The sequence below is a fragment of the Trichogramma pretiosum genome, unplaced genomic scaffold (assembly GCF_000599845.2).
Source record: "Trichogramma pretiosum strain Unisexual culture from Peru unplaced genomic scaffold, Tpre_2.0 scaffold133, whole genome shotgun sequence".
NCBI classification, from domain to species: Eukaryota; Metazoa; Arthropoda; class Insecta; order Hymenoptera; family Trichogrammatidae; genus Trichogramma; species Trichogramma pretiosum.
In genome coordinates this window covers 98,608-112,741 of record NW_019640809.1, presented here as the reverse complement: position 1 = coordinate 112,741, position 14,134 = coordinate 98,608, and the positions used below count along the sequence as shown (strand labels likewise).

The window sequence follows — 14,134 nt, the reverse complement described above, 5'->3', positions numbered from 1 at the left end:
TCCGAGACGACGTCGAAGCCGCAATTTTCCGGATGGCTACGGGCGTCCGGATTGCAGGGCTCCTCACCCTTGAGTAGGGTAAAGTGACCAACTGCTTTTGAAGACGTCGATAAGCCACACGAAGGACACTTTTTTGTCAGCGATTTGTACTTGAGGCGTAATCGGGGCTTGTGTCGATGGTGACACCGGCCAAACAGCATCAATCTGTCCTCGGTCCAGACGTCGATCGGACGTTTCAAGAATTGGCTAACCTCGATGAGATGGCCCGTCGTCGCGGGTCCGTGGATTATCGACAATACGGTTTCCCCGAGGATCGGTATCATGATTTTACTTTTTTTTTCTTTTATTATCTGTTATTTTACTTTTTTTTTTAAACTTTTTTATTTTATTTACACTTGTAAATTTTGAGCCGAAAGTGTTGTCCTCGATTAATTTTGAAATTACCGAAATTGAAGGTTATAAGGTGCTCAATGCACAACAATATAACCTGAGTCATTGTTATTTTATTGCATAAAAAGGTTTTGTCATGTGTATTGGTAGCGTTGGTCCAAGGCAGTAAATATGATGAATGTCTTCAGAATTTCGCATTAATCTTTATCATGCTCTAGAATGAGCTAGGAAGCTTCAATCGAACTTTTGAAACGGTCAAAATTTATTAAAATTTGACAAGGAATTGAAAAAAAATTTTTCAAATTTTTTTACCGGAACCATCGGGTTCGAGGAACCTTTTTTGTTAAAAATAACGTTTTTCGGCTCCAGATGCTGTCGCCTTCAATTAAAAAATCTGAAAAAATTTGAGATTATGTATTTTGATGAACAAAATGAGAAAAAAAATTTTCCGGATTTTTCGAGGCTCCGTAGCTCCTTAAAAAAATTATTTTCGTGAAAAATACCGATTTTTCAGCTCTAGGCTGAATGGACATGAATGAAAAATTCTGAAAAAATTCAAGGAATCGTTTTTTGACGTCAGAATTCGAAAAAAATACTCCGGTCTGGTACATCGAACCATTTCACCGAAAATAAAATAATTTAAATTTTCAATGATTTTTTCTAAAGGCCTGAAGCACTCGAAAAATCAGAAAAAATTCAAGATTGTTCGGATTGTTGAAAAGTACCTTCATGAATTTTTTTAGATTTTTTAATAGCTTCAGGCCTTCAGAAAAAATATAGATAGAAAATGGACGTCTATAGGGGAGGAGGAGGGTAGGAGGGCGGAGGGGGGGTCTAAAATTTTGGTTTTGGCACTTTTTTATCATGTACTATAACATACCAAAATTTCAGGAAAATCCGTGAACCTCGCCCGCAGGTTTATTTGGAAAATTCTGAATCTGACCCATATACTTTTGTTTCAATCTATACTGACTCGATCGAAATCTGTCGAGATTCAAAATTAAATATAGTAGGTGGCATATTTCATTACCATTATCATATAAAAGTGTACTACCACAGGAATTTATCATAAAATAATTAATGTGAAAAATTATACTATTATTCATAGTGCATCGTGTCTCTCCCCGAGCAAGTAATGCAACCAATGCGAATTAATCGAACGAATGGACTGCGTTGGCATGATCGTTAACGGACAGCACGACGTGTCTATTCCGGATTTCAATCTTCTCTCAACGGCTAGAGCAGTCCTCGAAGTCCCGTCGACTTTGGGATGAAAAAATCATCGATCATCGTTCCTATTCACCTGTATTTGGCTCTTCCGAAATTTTTAAAATCAACGTTCCGTCGTCTATTTATCGCACACTTGTGAAAAAAAAGTGTACTTTCTTACCATGAATTTTTTTTATATCAGGCGCGTCTTTGATTTAAACACACAAGTTTTTGTTATATTTTATAATTAAAAATCGGTGATCACTCGGATAGCTCGTGCGGTTCTCTTGAAAAAAAAAAAAAAAAACGAGCCATGTCGAATTCGAAAATCCACGAGACAATGAAGAGGTCAAGATGCTGAGACTCGAGCTGATAATGGCCATCTACGGATATCGTAATGAGCACGCATGGTTTATTTTTTGCGACCCTTTTTTCCATTTTTATGTCTATGTGGATTTTGTTTTGATCCTTCCGGTATGACACTCATCGCATCTCCAAATGTAGAATGTTTCAGTTCTGCAGGCTCCCATTTTTGTCTGGTCCACCAAGCCTGCCGAACGAGGGTGAAAATTTTAGTTTACGCAACGCGCCACGTATATAAACGCAATGTATTCAAAGATCACTTACATCTGGATACATAGTTAAAAGATAAAGTTTCCGATCACTTGCTAGAATTGGAACTTCACCTCTTAGTATATTACATGCCATTATCACCGTTACCTTATAAATTCTAAATTGTTTATCTACTAATGTCCTGAATTCTAGTCTGTTATATTCGAAACAGTTTTTGTGCAATGCGCTCACATCTTTTTCGAGTACCCCCTTTCTCGCCGCATGTTCTGGGGGGATGTAGATACCTCCACACCGTCGAGAATCTATGTCACATACACACGTCTGCAAATTTCTTTCGTCTTGCAATGCTCGAAATAAACAATCCTTTAAATCCTGGTCAGTTGCGAACAACGTTATGACAACGTTTTCTGTAAACGCACGCGGGCAAATTGTTAGGTATTTTCGCATGCAATTAATAGAAGCCAAATCGTCGCTCGTCGCATTCTGGTTGCAAGCGCAGTTCCCTCGTTCGCAATTCTCCCTGTACACGTGGATATGGGCATGTCCCTTGTGAATAGACCTGGAATCGTCATACAATCTTTCCACATCAGCTCTGCTCCAAACCTCGCCTCCGGATATGCCACCTGAAACGCGATACGTTGAATTCAATTTAGAGCTCATCGTGGCGCGTGTCAATTAATGTTTCACGCGCACAGCGAGAGCACTGGAAGTGATGGTCGCGGCCTCTCAGACGACTCTCGTAGAGCTTGGCCAGCATCCGCTGGACGGCGACTTGTCTCAGGGCCGTGGCTGGATAGCCGGTCTGGTCCGAGACGACGTCGAAGCCGCAATTTTCCGGATGGCTACGGGCGTCCGGATTGCGGGGCTCGTGGCCCTCAAGCAGGGTAAAGTGGCCCACTGCTTTTGAAGACGTCGATAAGCCACACGAGGGACACTTTTTTGTCAGCGATTTGTACTTGAGGCGTAATCGGGGCTTGTGTCGATGGTGACACCGGCCAAACAGCATCAATCTGTCCTCGGTCCAGACGTCGATCGGACGTTTCAAGAATTGGCTAACCTCGATGAGATGGCCCGTCGTCGCGGGTCCGTGGATTATCGACAATACGGTTTCCCCGAGGATCGGTATCATGGTTTTACTTATTTTTCTTTTATTATCTATTATTTTACTTTTTTTTAAAACTTTTTTATTTTTTATTTATAGTTGTAAATTTCGAGCCGAAATGGTTGTCCTCGATTAATTTTGAAATTACCGAAATTGAAGGTTATAAGGTGCTCAATGCACAACAATATAACCTGAGTCATTATTATTTTATTGCATAAAAAGGTTTCGTCATGTGTATTGGTAGCGTTGGTCCAAGGCAATAAAAAATCAAAGGACCGTAATAATGAAACGTATTTTTCATTGATAATTATTTTGTTACTTCATTCTGAAATATCTTCGATCATAGGCCGGCATAAACATATTTTACCTTGACAGATCAATTTCGATACGGAACGACGAATTTTCCCGCAATCATCTCCCGAAGTATGTAGCAACGTCTCAATCACAGGTTAAATTTTTTTCCGTGTAACTATTTAATTCGCATTTTTCAAACTTCAAATACTTTTTTAAAAATAATAACCAGCTTTATTTCATCGATTTCAAGTTTTCATTCGAAAGTTAATTTTTTTCCCCTCTCGGAAGGTAGGCTATTTACACTTCGTCGAACTCGTCTGCCGTTTTCGGTATCCTGACGTCGATGGTCGTTTTCCTGCCGATCCCCTCACACTCTTCTTTTTATTATGCTCGAAGCCGCGAGCCACAGACCTTCTTTGGTCTCTTGTCCCCTGTCGAACGAGAGTGAAAATTTCAATTCGACACACTCATAGCGACATTCAAAGATCGCCCGCGTAGAAACCATCACTTACATAAAGAGGATACATATTTACGAGGTAAAGTTCGTTTGGGCTCGGCGGCTCAAAACCTGGAAAATTTTCTTGTCCCGTTGAGCGCGCGAATATACACTTTACATTTTCGATGTCAAAACAAACGAAGCGTTCCTTACCAGCTGGTGCATTTGGTAAATACATATAACCCTTACCTACAGAACTTTTTTTCACGGCTCTTGTCAAGTGCACTAACCCAGTAGGTTCTGTTCGCATGTTACTGTTGCGACATGAAATGTCATCTTGTTCGCACACGCACTTACGCACTTCTTCTCCCTTCTCTTTCATCACGATGTATAAGCAAAGGTCGAAATACAATTCACTTTCAAATACAGTTTTAACTGCTCTGTTGTGCAATTGTAATATTTCTATATACACTTGTATGCATTTAAGAGTTCGGTAATCTACTGTGTGCGCATGTGGCGGTTCACTTTTTGGAAAATTGTAACCTGGTAACAATCGTCCAGGGCAATGACAAAAATCCCTCTGCTTTAGGATTTGTTCACAGTCAGGTCTGCGTATGTGTACATGGGCATGTGAATTGTAAATCTCTCTCGACCTCCGCGCGAAGTTTTTCACGTAATCCTCGCTGTCCCAAACCGACGAGCCTCCGGATACGCTACCTGCAACAGGCGTCCAATGATCAACACTATGAAATGTAATACAGAGTCAATGATGTACGTACAGCGAGAGCACTGGAAGTGATGGTCGCGGCCTCTCAGACGACTCTCGTAGAGCTTGCCCAGCATCCGCTGGACGGCGACCTGTCTCAGGGCCGTGGCCGGATAGCCGGTCTGGTCCGAGACGACGTCGAAGCCGCAATTTTGCGGATGACTTCGGGCGTCCGGATTGCGGGGCTCCTCACCCTCAAGTAGGGTAAAGTGACCAACTGCTTTGCCCGACGATAAGCCACACGAGGGACACTTTTTGGTCAGCGATTTGTACTTTAGGTGTAATCGGGGCTTGTGTCGACTGTGACACCGGCCGAACAGCATCAATCTGTCCTTGGTCCAGACGTCGATCGGCCGTTTCAGGAATTGGCTGACCTCGACGAGGTGGCCCGTCGTCGCGGGCCCGTGAATTATCGACCATACGGTTTCCCCGAGGATCGGTATCATGGCTCCCTTTTTTTTTCGCGATCGGCGCACTTCCGGATACGATTTTGCTATTTTTTTTTCATTTTTTTGTACTTTTTACTCAAGGAACAATTTTGAGCCGAAACGTTTCTCTGCTTGAGGCAGTAATTTTGACGTTACCGAAATTGAAGGTTATAAATGTTTACGCACAATGTAACCTGAACCGCAGTTCACTTTTTTGCATAAAAATAAAGAGATTGTTATACATTGCATTCGATTTTTATCGAGGTAACAATATCATGCGTTTAAAAGTGTTGTTTTATAATTACTTAAATTTATGATAGAGTTATATTCTTGTTATAATTGAAGCTTTAAAAATTACATAACGAAAAATTCCTTCTTCTGTAGAAATCATTTTTTAACTCATAGAATGACCTTTTTTTTCACTGCGAATTACTTTTAATCGACAATTACAGCGAGCCATTTCATTTTCACGTGATGAACGTGGTTTTCGCTCACCCCCAGCATTGTGTACAATAATAAATAATTTAATGTTTGTTAGCTATTGTACAGAAGTTTTGTTAGCTATAGACAATTTTTAAAAAATTTACGTTAAAACGACATGTGGTTCGAGGACGTGTGCGCACGCCCGACTTAGATATCTTTCTTAAAAAAAAAGGGCGAGAAAATACAGAGATCAAGCTGCTGACCTCGAAAAGGTCAAATAGAAATATCGTAAAGGGCTCATATAGTTTATTTATACGGTTTATTTATATGGTTTATACCATGGTATTTTTTCGCTGTTTCGCCTGAGTTGGCTCCGATTCGTTCTCTGGATCTTGTGTATTATTTTATATTTCAATTCTTTTTCCGTCTCCTGCTTCCAACCGTCTCCCAAAGGCCTTCAACTGGTGATATTTTCGTTGTTGATTGTTCCAGGTTTCCAGATGCCGATTGGTTTGATGGTGATAGTTGTGACGGCTCTGGCGTTTGACCTGCTATTGTCGATTGTCTTCCCGATGCTGATGGCCCTTGAGGCAATTGTCGTGTATTTCCCGAACGAGATTGCGTTGGGCTTCCAGGTATTAGCTTCGATCCTTGTCCCTGTGGCTTTTCTTTGTTTTTTGCTCCAGCATTAATTGATACCGATTGATTGCCGAGTGAATGCTCACTGGATGATAGCTGTCGAACGAGAATGAAAATTTTTTGTTTACATCTATGCCTGCAACATTCAAAGATCGCGCTCATGAAGGAAAAATCGCTTACCCACACTGGGTATACGGATATGAGGTAAAGCTCCGATACGCGACGACCAGTGTTACAATCTCGCACACGTGTACGTTTGAATACCGCTTCTGCTCTTTCGACTTTAAATTTGACGAATTTCGCTGGTGGTCCACGATAATACCGACGAGTCACTCCGAACTCCTCCATTGATGGCATATAATCTGAGACTGTTCCTGTTTTTGTTCGTCTTTTTGGTTGATTTCCGAATCCATCACTTAGACGAATATTTTTTTCATTACATAATTCCTACTTCATCGTAAAGATACATGTTTTTGCTTCAGCGTAATGCCTCTCCAATAATATCCTTAAACACTTCCATAAATCCTTTTGAGTATCGAATACCGTTATGGCAATTTTTGCATATTTAAGGACTTCAACCGCATTTGACCTCTTGATTCTTATTTCATCATATTTTTTTATGCAATTAATTATTTTGAAATTTGCTATTGTATTTTCAGCATCTATATATTCTTCAGGGCAAGTACAATTTGGTTCGCAATTTTGATTGAACACGTGAAGATGAGCATGTCCATTGTACACATATTTTGATTCTGTAATCATTTTTGACGTGAGACAGTCCCAATCCTCCTCGCCTCCGGACACGCTACCTGCAACAGGCGTCAAATAATCAACACTATGCCTTGAAATATAATACAGAGTCAATGATGTAAGTACAGTGGGAGCACTGGAAGTAATGGTCGCGGCCTCTCAGACGACTCTCGTAGAGCTTGGCCAGCATCCGCCGGATAGCCGGTCTGGTCCGAGACGACGTCGAAGCCGCAATTTTGCGGATGACTTCGGGCGTCCGGATTGCGGGGCTCCTCACCCTCAAGTAGGGTAAAGTGACCAACTGCTTTGCCCGACGATAAGCCACACGAGGGACACTTTTTGGTCAGCGATTTGTACTTGAGGTGTAATCGGGGCTCGCGTCGATTGTGACGCTGGCCAAAAAACAACATTCTGTCCTCCGTCCAGACGTCGATCGGCCGTTCCAGGAATTGGCTAACCTCGATGAGATGGCCCGTCGTTGCCGGTCCGTGGATTATCGAAAATACGGTTTCCCCGAGGATCGGTATCATGATTTTACTTATTTTTTCTTTTATTATCTATTATTTTACTTTTTTTTTAAACTTTTTTATTTTATTTACACTTGTAAATTTTGAGCCGAAAGTGTTGTCCTCAATTAATTTTGAAATTACCGAAATTGAAGGTTATAAGGTGCTCAATGCACAATAATATAACCTGAATCATTGTTAGTTTTTTGCATAAAAAGGATTTTTCATACGTGTAATGCACATACTGTTCTGCTCATTCTGAGGCATTAATATCAAAAAGTACCATATCATTGAAACCCATTTTTCATTGATGATTATTTTGTTACGATTTTATAAGATCGCTACAAAATGTTATTTTCATTTCGAAATACCTACTATCATAGACTAACATACATACTTTTTACCTTTTCTGAAATGACGGATTTTTACACTATCATTACCTGAAGTATATAGAAGCGCGCCTCAGTTGTAGGATAAATTTTTTTTTTGATTGAGATAATAGCTCACGTTGTATTAGTGACAAACTCTTTTTTAGAAATATTACAAGTTGTTTTTTATCGAGTGTAAGTATTCGCATACAAAAGCTTTCCATTTTTTTGGATAAAATTTTAATGAATACGCGTCGAGTTCGATCAATTGACTATAACGCGCTCTGCATGATTTAGCATTGGCAACGAGTAAATCATTGTTCTTTATTTTTATTTCTTTATTCATATAGTTCTTTATCTTTATAATTAAAAGTACCCGTGCAGAACGACAAATGGATTCGATCACTCGTATAGTTTACGTGCTGCTCTCTTCGGAAAAGACGAAGTTTGCCAAGGCACGTCGAACTCGAAAATCCTCGAAAAAAATGAACACCTCGAGCCGCCGAAGGCTCGCGGTCGATCCAAGCCATATCAGCCAACAGCGCGAAGAGCAGAAATGCTTCATTCGAGGGATTTTCGTGCATTTTTATGATGTCCTTTTGTCGCGTCGTTCTCTCGCGCAGTTTCTCCTAATTGGGACTCGATCGCGGAAGTTTAGAGGTTGTGGCTTCGGTTACGGCTTCCGGATTCTTGGTACTTTCTTGTTTCGCTTTTTTTCTCTGTGCTTTTCGAGATTGTCTATGACCGTCGACCACCAAATCTAAAATTGAATGTTCATTTCGTGGAAAAAATGGCGTTGGATTTTGCGCTGTTGATTGTTGCGCCGACGCTGTTAGGTCTCGGACCGGATGAATTTCATCTCGATGCCGCATGCCCTTGATGCGATGGCCGATTGCTTGCCGGTGACGACTGTTTTCCCGAAACTGATCCGTTTGGCTCTGCCGATTGAAGTGGCTGTGACGCTTCGATTCGATTATTCGTCTGTCGAAGGAGAGCGAAATATTTTAAATCACGCAAAAAAGCAAAATTTAAAGATAACGTAAAAACTAAGCCAATCATCTGGTGGGACATAACTAAAAGCTTGTAGCTTCAAATCTTGCGAGTTTCTTACATGTTCCCCTTTTCTTTCATGAGGATAAAATGTAATACTATTATTCGATCATACTGAATTGTCGTTTCCACATAACGCCACCCCAGCGCAGGAAGGTATCTACTTCCAAGCTGTAGCAAGAAGGATACTTACTCGCGCGCAGAGGCAAAAAGGTATCTAACTCGAGCGCAGCGGCAAAAAGGTATCTAATTCGAGCGAGAAGCAAAAAAGTAGCTTATTCAAACGAAGTGGCAAGAAAGTTTTGACGCGCTGAATTTAGGTTGGCAACGCAGCCGTAAATGATAAATTTTTATTTTGTATTTGAGCAAAAAAGAGAAAAAACAAGTGAGCTAGTGTAATGATTTTCATTCATTTGTAATGCGAGCAAACAAATCAATCTCACCGCGATTTCGACTCAATTTGTCACTTATGGAGAACTTTGTATGTTCTGAGAGGAAAGTAGAAGTTACCGGCTTTACATAAGTTTGAATTAAATGTTGAATATTTAATATTGAAACAAAATTTTATCATTTACGTCTGCGTTGCCAACCTAAATTCAGCGCGTCAAAACTTTCTTGCCACTTCGTTTGGATAAGCTACTTTTTTGCTTCTCGCTCGAATTAGATACCTTTTTGCCGCTGCGCGCGAGTAAGTATCCTTCTTGCTACAGCTTGGAAATAGATACCTTCCTGCGCTGGGGCGACGATAAGTAAAAGCACCGATTATGGAACGGTGTACCAAGTTGTGGAACACCAGCATTTAAACCCTTATAAATTAAGTTTTAGTTAAAATTTTATCTTAAAAGCAATTGAAAAGTATCAATTTGCATTAGTATAATCAATAAAAAATGATTTCGAAGCTAACTGTGTAATAATAATTTTATCAAGGAATAAATTAATCAAGTGTGTCTGAAAAGCGCGTTCCATTGGTAGGGATACCCAAAAAAAGCAGCGTCCCTTTAGTGAAACAGTAGAGGTTAAGATCGCCCATTGATTTGTTGATTCCAATATTGGAACAATCGTTGATTTCGTTGATTCTATAATGGAACGCGCAAAGTTTGCATCTGTTCCGTCATTAGGTACCAAAGATACTTTGTTAATATTACTCATATAAATAAATAAGAAAATTAAGGACAACTTTAAACACAGGGATTTCGATATTAAAGTTACAGCGCATCTAATGATAAGTTTGTTTTAAAGTTTTATCCATTTTTCAAGTAGATACACGTGTTTGAAAAAAAGTTGCCTCGAAACCGTTCCATAATTGGTGTTTTTACCTTACGCATTCAAACACATTGTCTTCTCCTACTGCTGCCAACACTCTTGCTAAGCAAATTTTAAGACCGTTTTCATCTGAAAATACAGTATTGGGTGTAGATCCATCCCCGAACTGACTGACTTCAATATATTTTTGTAAGCAATCAACAGTTCGGTAATCTATCTCGGAGTTGGGAAATCTTTCTGGCACCCTGCATATGCATTTATCTGACTTACATGCATAATTGCGTACGTGGACATGGGCATGTCCATTGTAATTTTCCTTCGATATCGTCATAATCTCTCTCGCGCTAGGCAAGAAATCTACGCAACTCATACAAAATTTCATGCAACAGTGAGCGAAAAATACTTTAATTTATACCAGGCATTTTACTGCACACCAGTGTCCAAAATGAAGCTCGAAATGGGGATCGACATTGCGACGGAAAGATGCACGTGTATAAACTTGGGCAGAATCGAATGTACCGCGAATGGCTTTCATCGATTGAAAAGTGGTTCAAACGATTAGTTCAATTTACAGGAATTCACTTTTGTATAATTCTGAATGCTCGCTTTCACAGTAGCTTCGATGTTTTGTCGAGGAAAATTTTTGGAAAGGAGCCTGGTTATGTACTATGGGTCAAAAAATTACGGCATAAACGGATTGGGAAGTCCGTCGCTAACTGGACGAGGAGTACATCTTACAAATTTTAATACTTCTTGACATCGACGATGGATCCACCAGAGCGGGTATTTACTTTGAGTATCCCCAGCTCATTTTGTAAGTAATGTTCACGGGGTTGATCGTTGTGTGCTCGTATAGATAAAAGTTCGGTCAAATCCGGTATAAGTGATAACTGTAGACCAAGGCTTTTACTTGAATAACGATTATTTTGTTTGACCCATGTAAAAAATTATGATTGTTATTATTACTGTTGCAGGTGGAATTCACTCATGAGTTGATGCATGAAAATGGGAAAACCAGCGAGATTATAAGCATGTTGATGTTATATAGATACTATCCAGCGTGTATCGTCTCATTTTGTTTTTTCTTACCTCTTAGTTGTTTATCAAGGTTGACGTCTCTCGCGTAATATTGTATTTTCTTTGTATTTGTGTGATCAGGGTGTAATTAAATGATGTAAGCGACAACGTAAATATTATGGTGCACATAGCAATACAAAAATTACAATTATTTATTCAATCGAGTTCAAAAGTTGAAAAAAAAAACATGTATTTCTATCTCCAGGGCCATACAGCCGTCGTCTTGAAGTCTCGTGGAATGTCGTAGTCATGGTCGCCTGGGAGTTTATTTGGGGAGATCACGTAGACCGTTAATAAAGAATAAGAATATAATAATAATAACGATAATGATGCCCGCGCAATTAGCAATCTTAGTGCCGAATTTCGTATCGTCCTCCGGCGATTTCGGCCCCTGCGTGAAAACGAAAAAGTAATACTTCATTAGTTCATTGTTCCAACATGTTTTAACTCTCACTCTAAAAATCAATCGACATTATATATATGATTATTACCTTTTTTCGTGGACGCTCACTACTTGGCGGCTGTGGCGATGCAGGTGCGTCCATTGTTATGTTTACTTGATCCTGCTGGGGGTCAAACCGAACTTGCGGATGTCTCGATTGGCGGTCAATCGTCTGGGTCGCTACCTCTCGTGTTTCTGGCTCATCTCCCGGTTGGTGGGATCGTCCGTCGGTCGGTAGTAGATTCTGGGGATTGGAGCCTCGTCGTAGCGTGACCGTCGGCCGCGAAACCGACGGCCGAGGCCGATCGTCGTTCAAAAGAGCTTCGTCGGCGGAGCGATCTCCCTCGCGTCTACTATTCGAGTGAATTCGATCGAAGCTCGACCTTCTGTCGCGAGACGCCATATTATTATTACAACTGAAGACAAAACGCAAAAAACAGAAACGAGGATACTACGAGGAGAATCGGCTCGTTCAACGTCGTCGGCCGCGACACTGACGGTTACTCGAGACTTTTCGATTTGACGTGTACGTATAACGTTTGAGTTAGCGATACGTAAACATATAGGCCCCGCTGTCGATGCGATGTATACATCGCGTTGCGTGTACAACGACAAATTTCAAATATCAATCGTTATATCTACTGGGAAAAAGCGATGAAAAGCTAAAAAAAAGACGCGCAGAGCATACGGCAACTGCAGCAACGAACTTTGCATTCGAATTAATTAATTAAAGTAAAAGTTCGCGCGCAATCGTGAATTTGAAATTGTACACGATGTGTTGTCTAAATTTTGTTTTGATGAATGTCGTGCCGTGCGACGAAGCCTCGTAGCTCTATTTACCGAGGCTTCGACCGAGGCTATTGATTTTTGTGAAAATAATCCAAAGATTAGAAAATGATTTCTTTGAATCGCAGGTCGCATCTATTATTGCAAATTGACAACGATTAAAATATAGGCTGACGCTACTTTGCGACTTGTACCACTTTAATATGCCAATGAGTTTAATTCATTAATGGATTTTTAATTTAGTTTATAGTAGATACGTTTCGACTCATTGGAGGGTCTCCTAAAGAAGTTTCACTCAAAAAATTCACAAAAAATCGACATTGTATCTGTGAATCGGAAAATTTCCGTAAAAAAATTGAATCAGGCAAATGTTGGTATACAAGCAAAATAGACCACGACCATCAGCAACTTTCGCCCCCGTCTGCGCCTCGGATTTCATATACGTAGTACGTAGTCTAGCTTGTGTCTAACCGGCAACACTTCGCTATCTATAATGTAGATGCGGACATTATTAACCCAGTGGTCCAATCAAGATTCAATTTACATCCGAAATTTATACGCTCGGATCCCATATTATTCCATATTTGCTCTTCAGTTCAGTCGTAAAGTCTCAAGGTAAACTTGCAGTCGTCTTAGTCGTCGCTATCGAAGTCTTCGTCAAACAAATCTTCACTGACAGTAGGTGAGACGAAATTGTCATCGTCGAACATAGGTACAGCAAACTCATACCTGAACACGTTTAAAATTTATTACATTTTTTCTTTTCAATGAAAATAATTGACAGTAGTCGATGCGGACTGTCTTCGTTCATGCATTGCTCCATATAAAGTCGGATTTGTCAATAATGTGTATCGCGTCTGAGAATGCAATGAAAGAGCAGAGCCAAATGCTCGATGTCCAAAGCGGGGGTATTTCCATATTCATACCGTTGATAAATTTTATTTTTTTCTTCTTATTCATCAATTTTTTTTATCTTTTTTGTCTAGTATTCAATTCTATTTAACTATATTTATCAAAAAAAATTTTTTTTCAATTAAATACATAATAACCCTTTTTAATACCCTATTTGAAACAACTTAATTGTTTCTAAGTATCTAACTTGACAAAATAAACAATTAAGTACATTAATAGTGGGGCCGTTGACACTCAACAAAAGCTTTAAACAGGTCTAAACTACCTGTCGCAGAAATCCAAGAGCAAGCATTAATCTATGGTAGCCCATGTGGTTTCATCTTGTTCGACAGCCAATTGGCCATGGTCGCAACCAAAAAGCTAGCCAAAAGATGAACTGTAGCTACTTGTGTGTACAGTTTTCTAGAATTTAGTATTCATTTTTCATCATTTTTCAAAAATTAATTTCACTTTATTATATGCACAGGTAGTTACAGTTCATCTTATGGCTAGCTTTTGGTTGCGCCCATGGCCAATTGGCTATCGAACAAAATGAAACCACATGGGCTACCATATATTAATGGTTGCTCTTGGATTTCTGCGACAGGTAGCTTAGACCTGTTTAAAGCTTTTGTTGAGTGTCAACAGCCCCACTATTAATTTACTTACTTGACAAAATACTTTCAAATGGGGTATTGAAATACAGACACAGCGAGACACAGGAGGGGGGGGGGGGGGGGG

The 14,134-nt window shown here is 39.9% G+C and overlaps 1 protein-coding gene across 1 annotated transcript; it reads right to left on the bottom strand.

Annotated features, from left to right (window-relative positions):
• Window positions 1-11,505: 11,505 nt before the first annotated feature.
• Window positions 11,506-12,252, bottom strand: LOC106653730. Its single transcript, XM_014373269.2, has 2 exons — window positions 11,766-12,252; window positions 11,506-11,665 (listed from the first exon to the last, which is right to left on the bottom strand). The coding sequence occupies exons 1-2, from the start codon at window positions 12,117-12,119 to the stop codon at window positions 11,540-11,542; spliced, it is 480 nt and encodes a 159-aa protein (XP_014228755.1). The 5' UTR covers window positions 12,120-12,252; the 3' UTR covers window positions 11,506-11,539.
• Window positions 12,253-14,134: the final 1,882 nt, after the last annotated feature.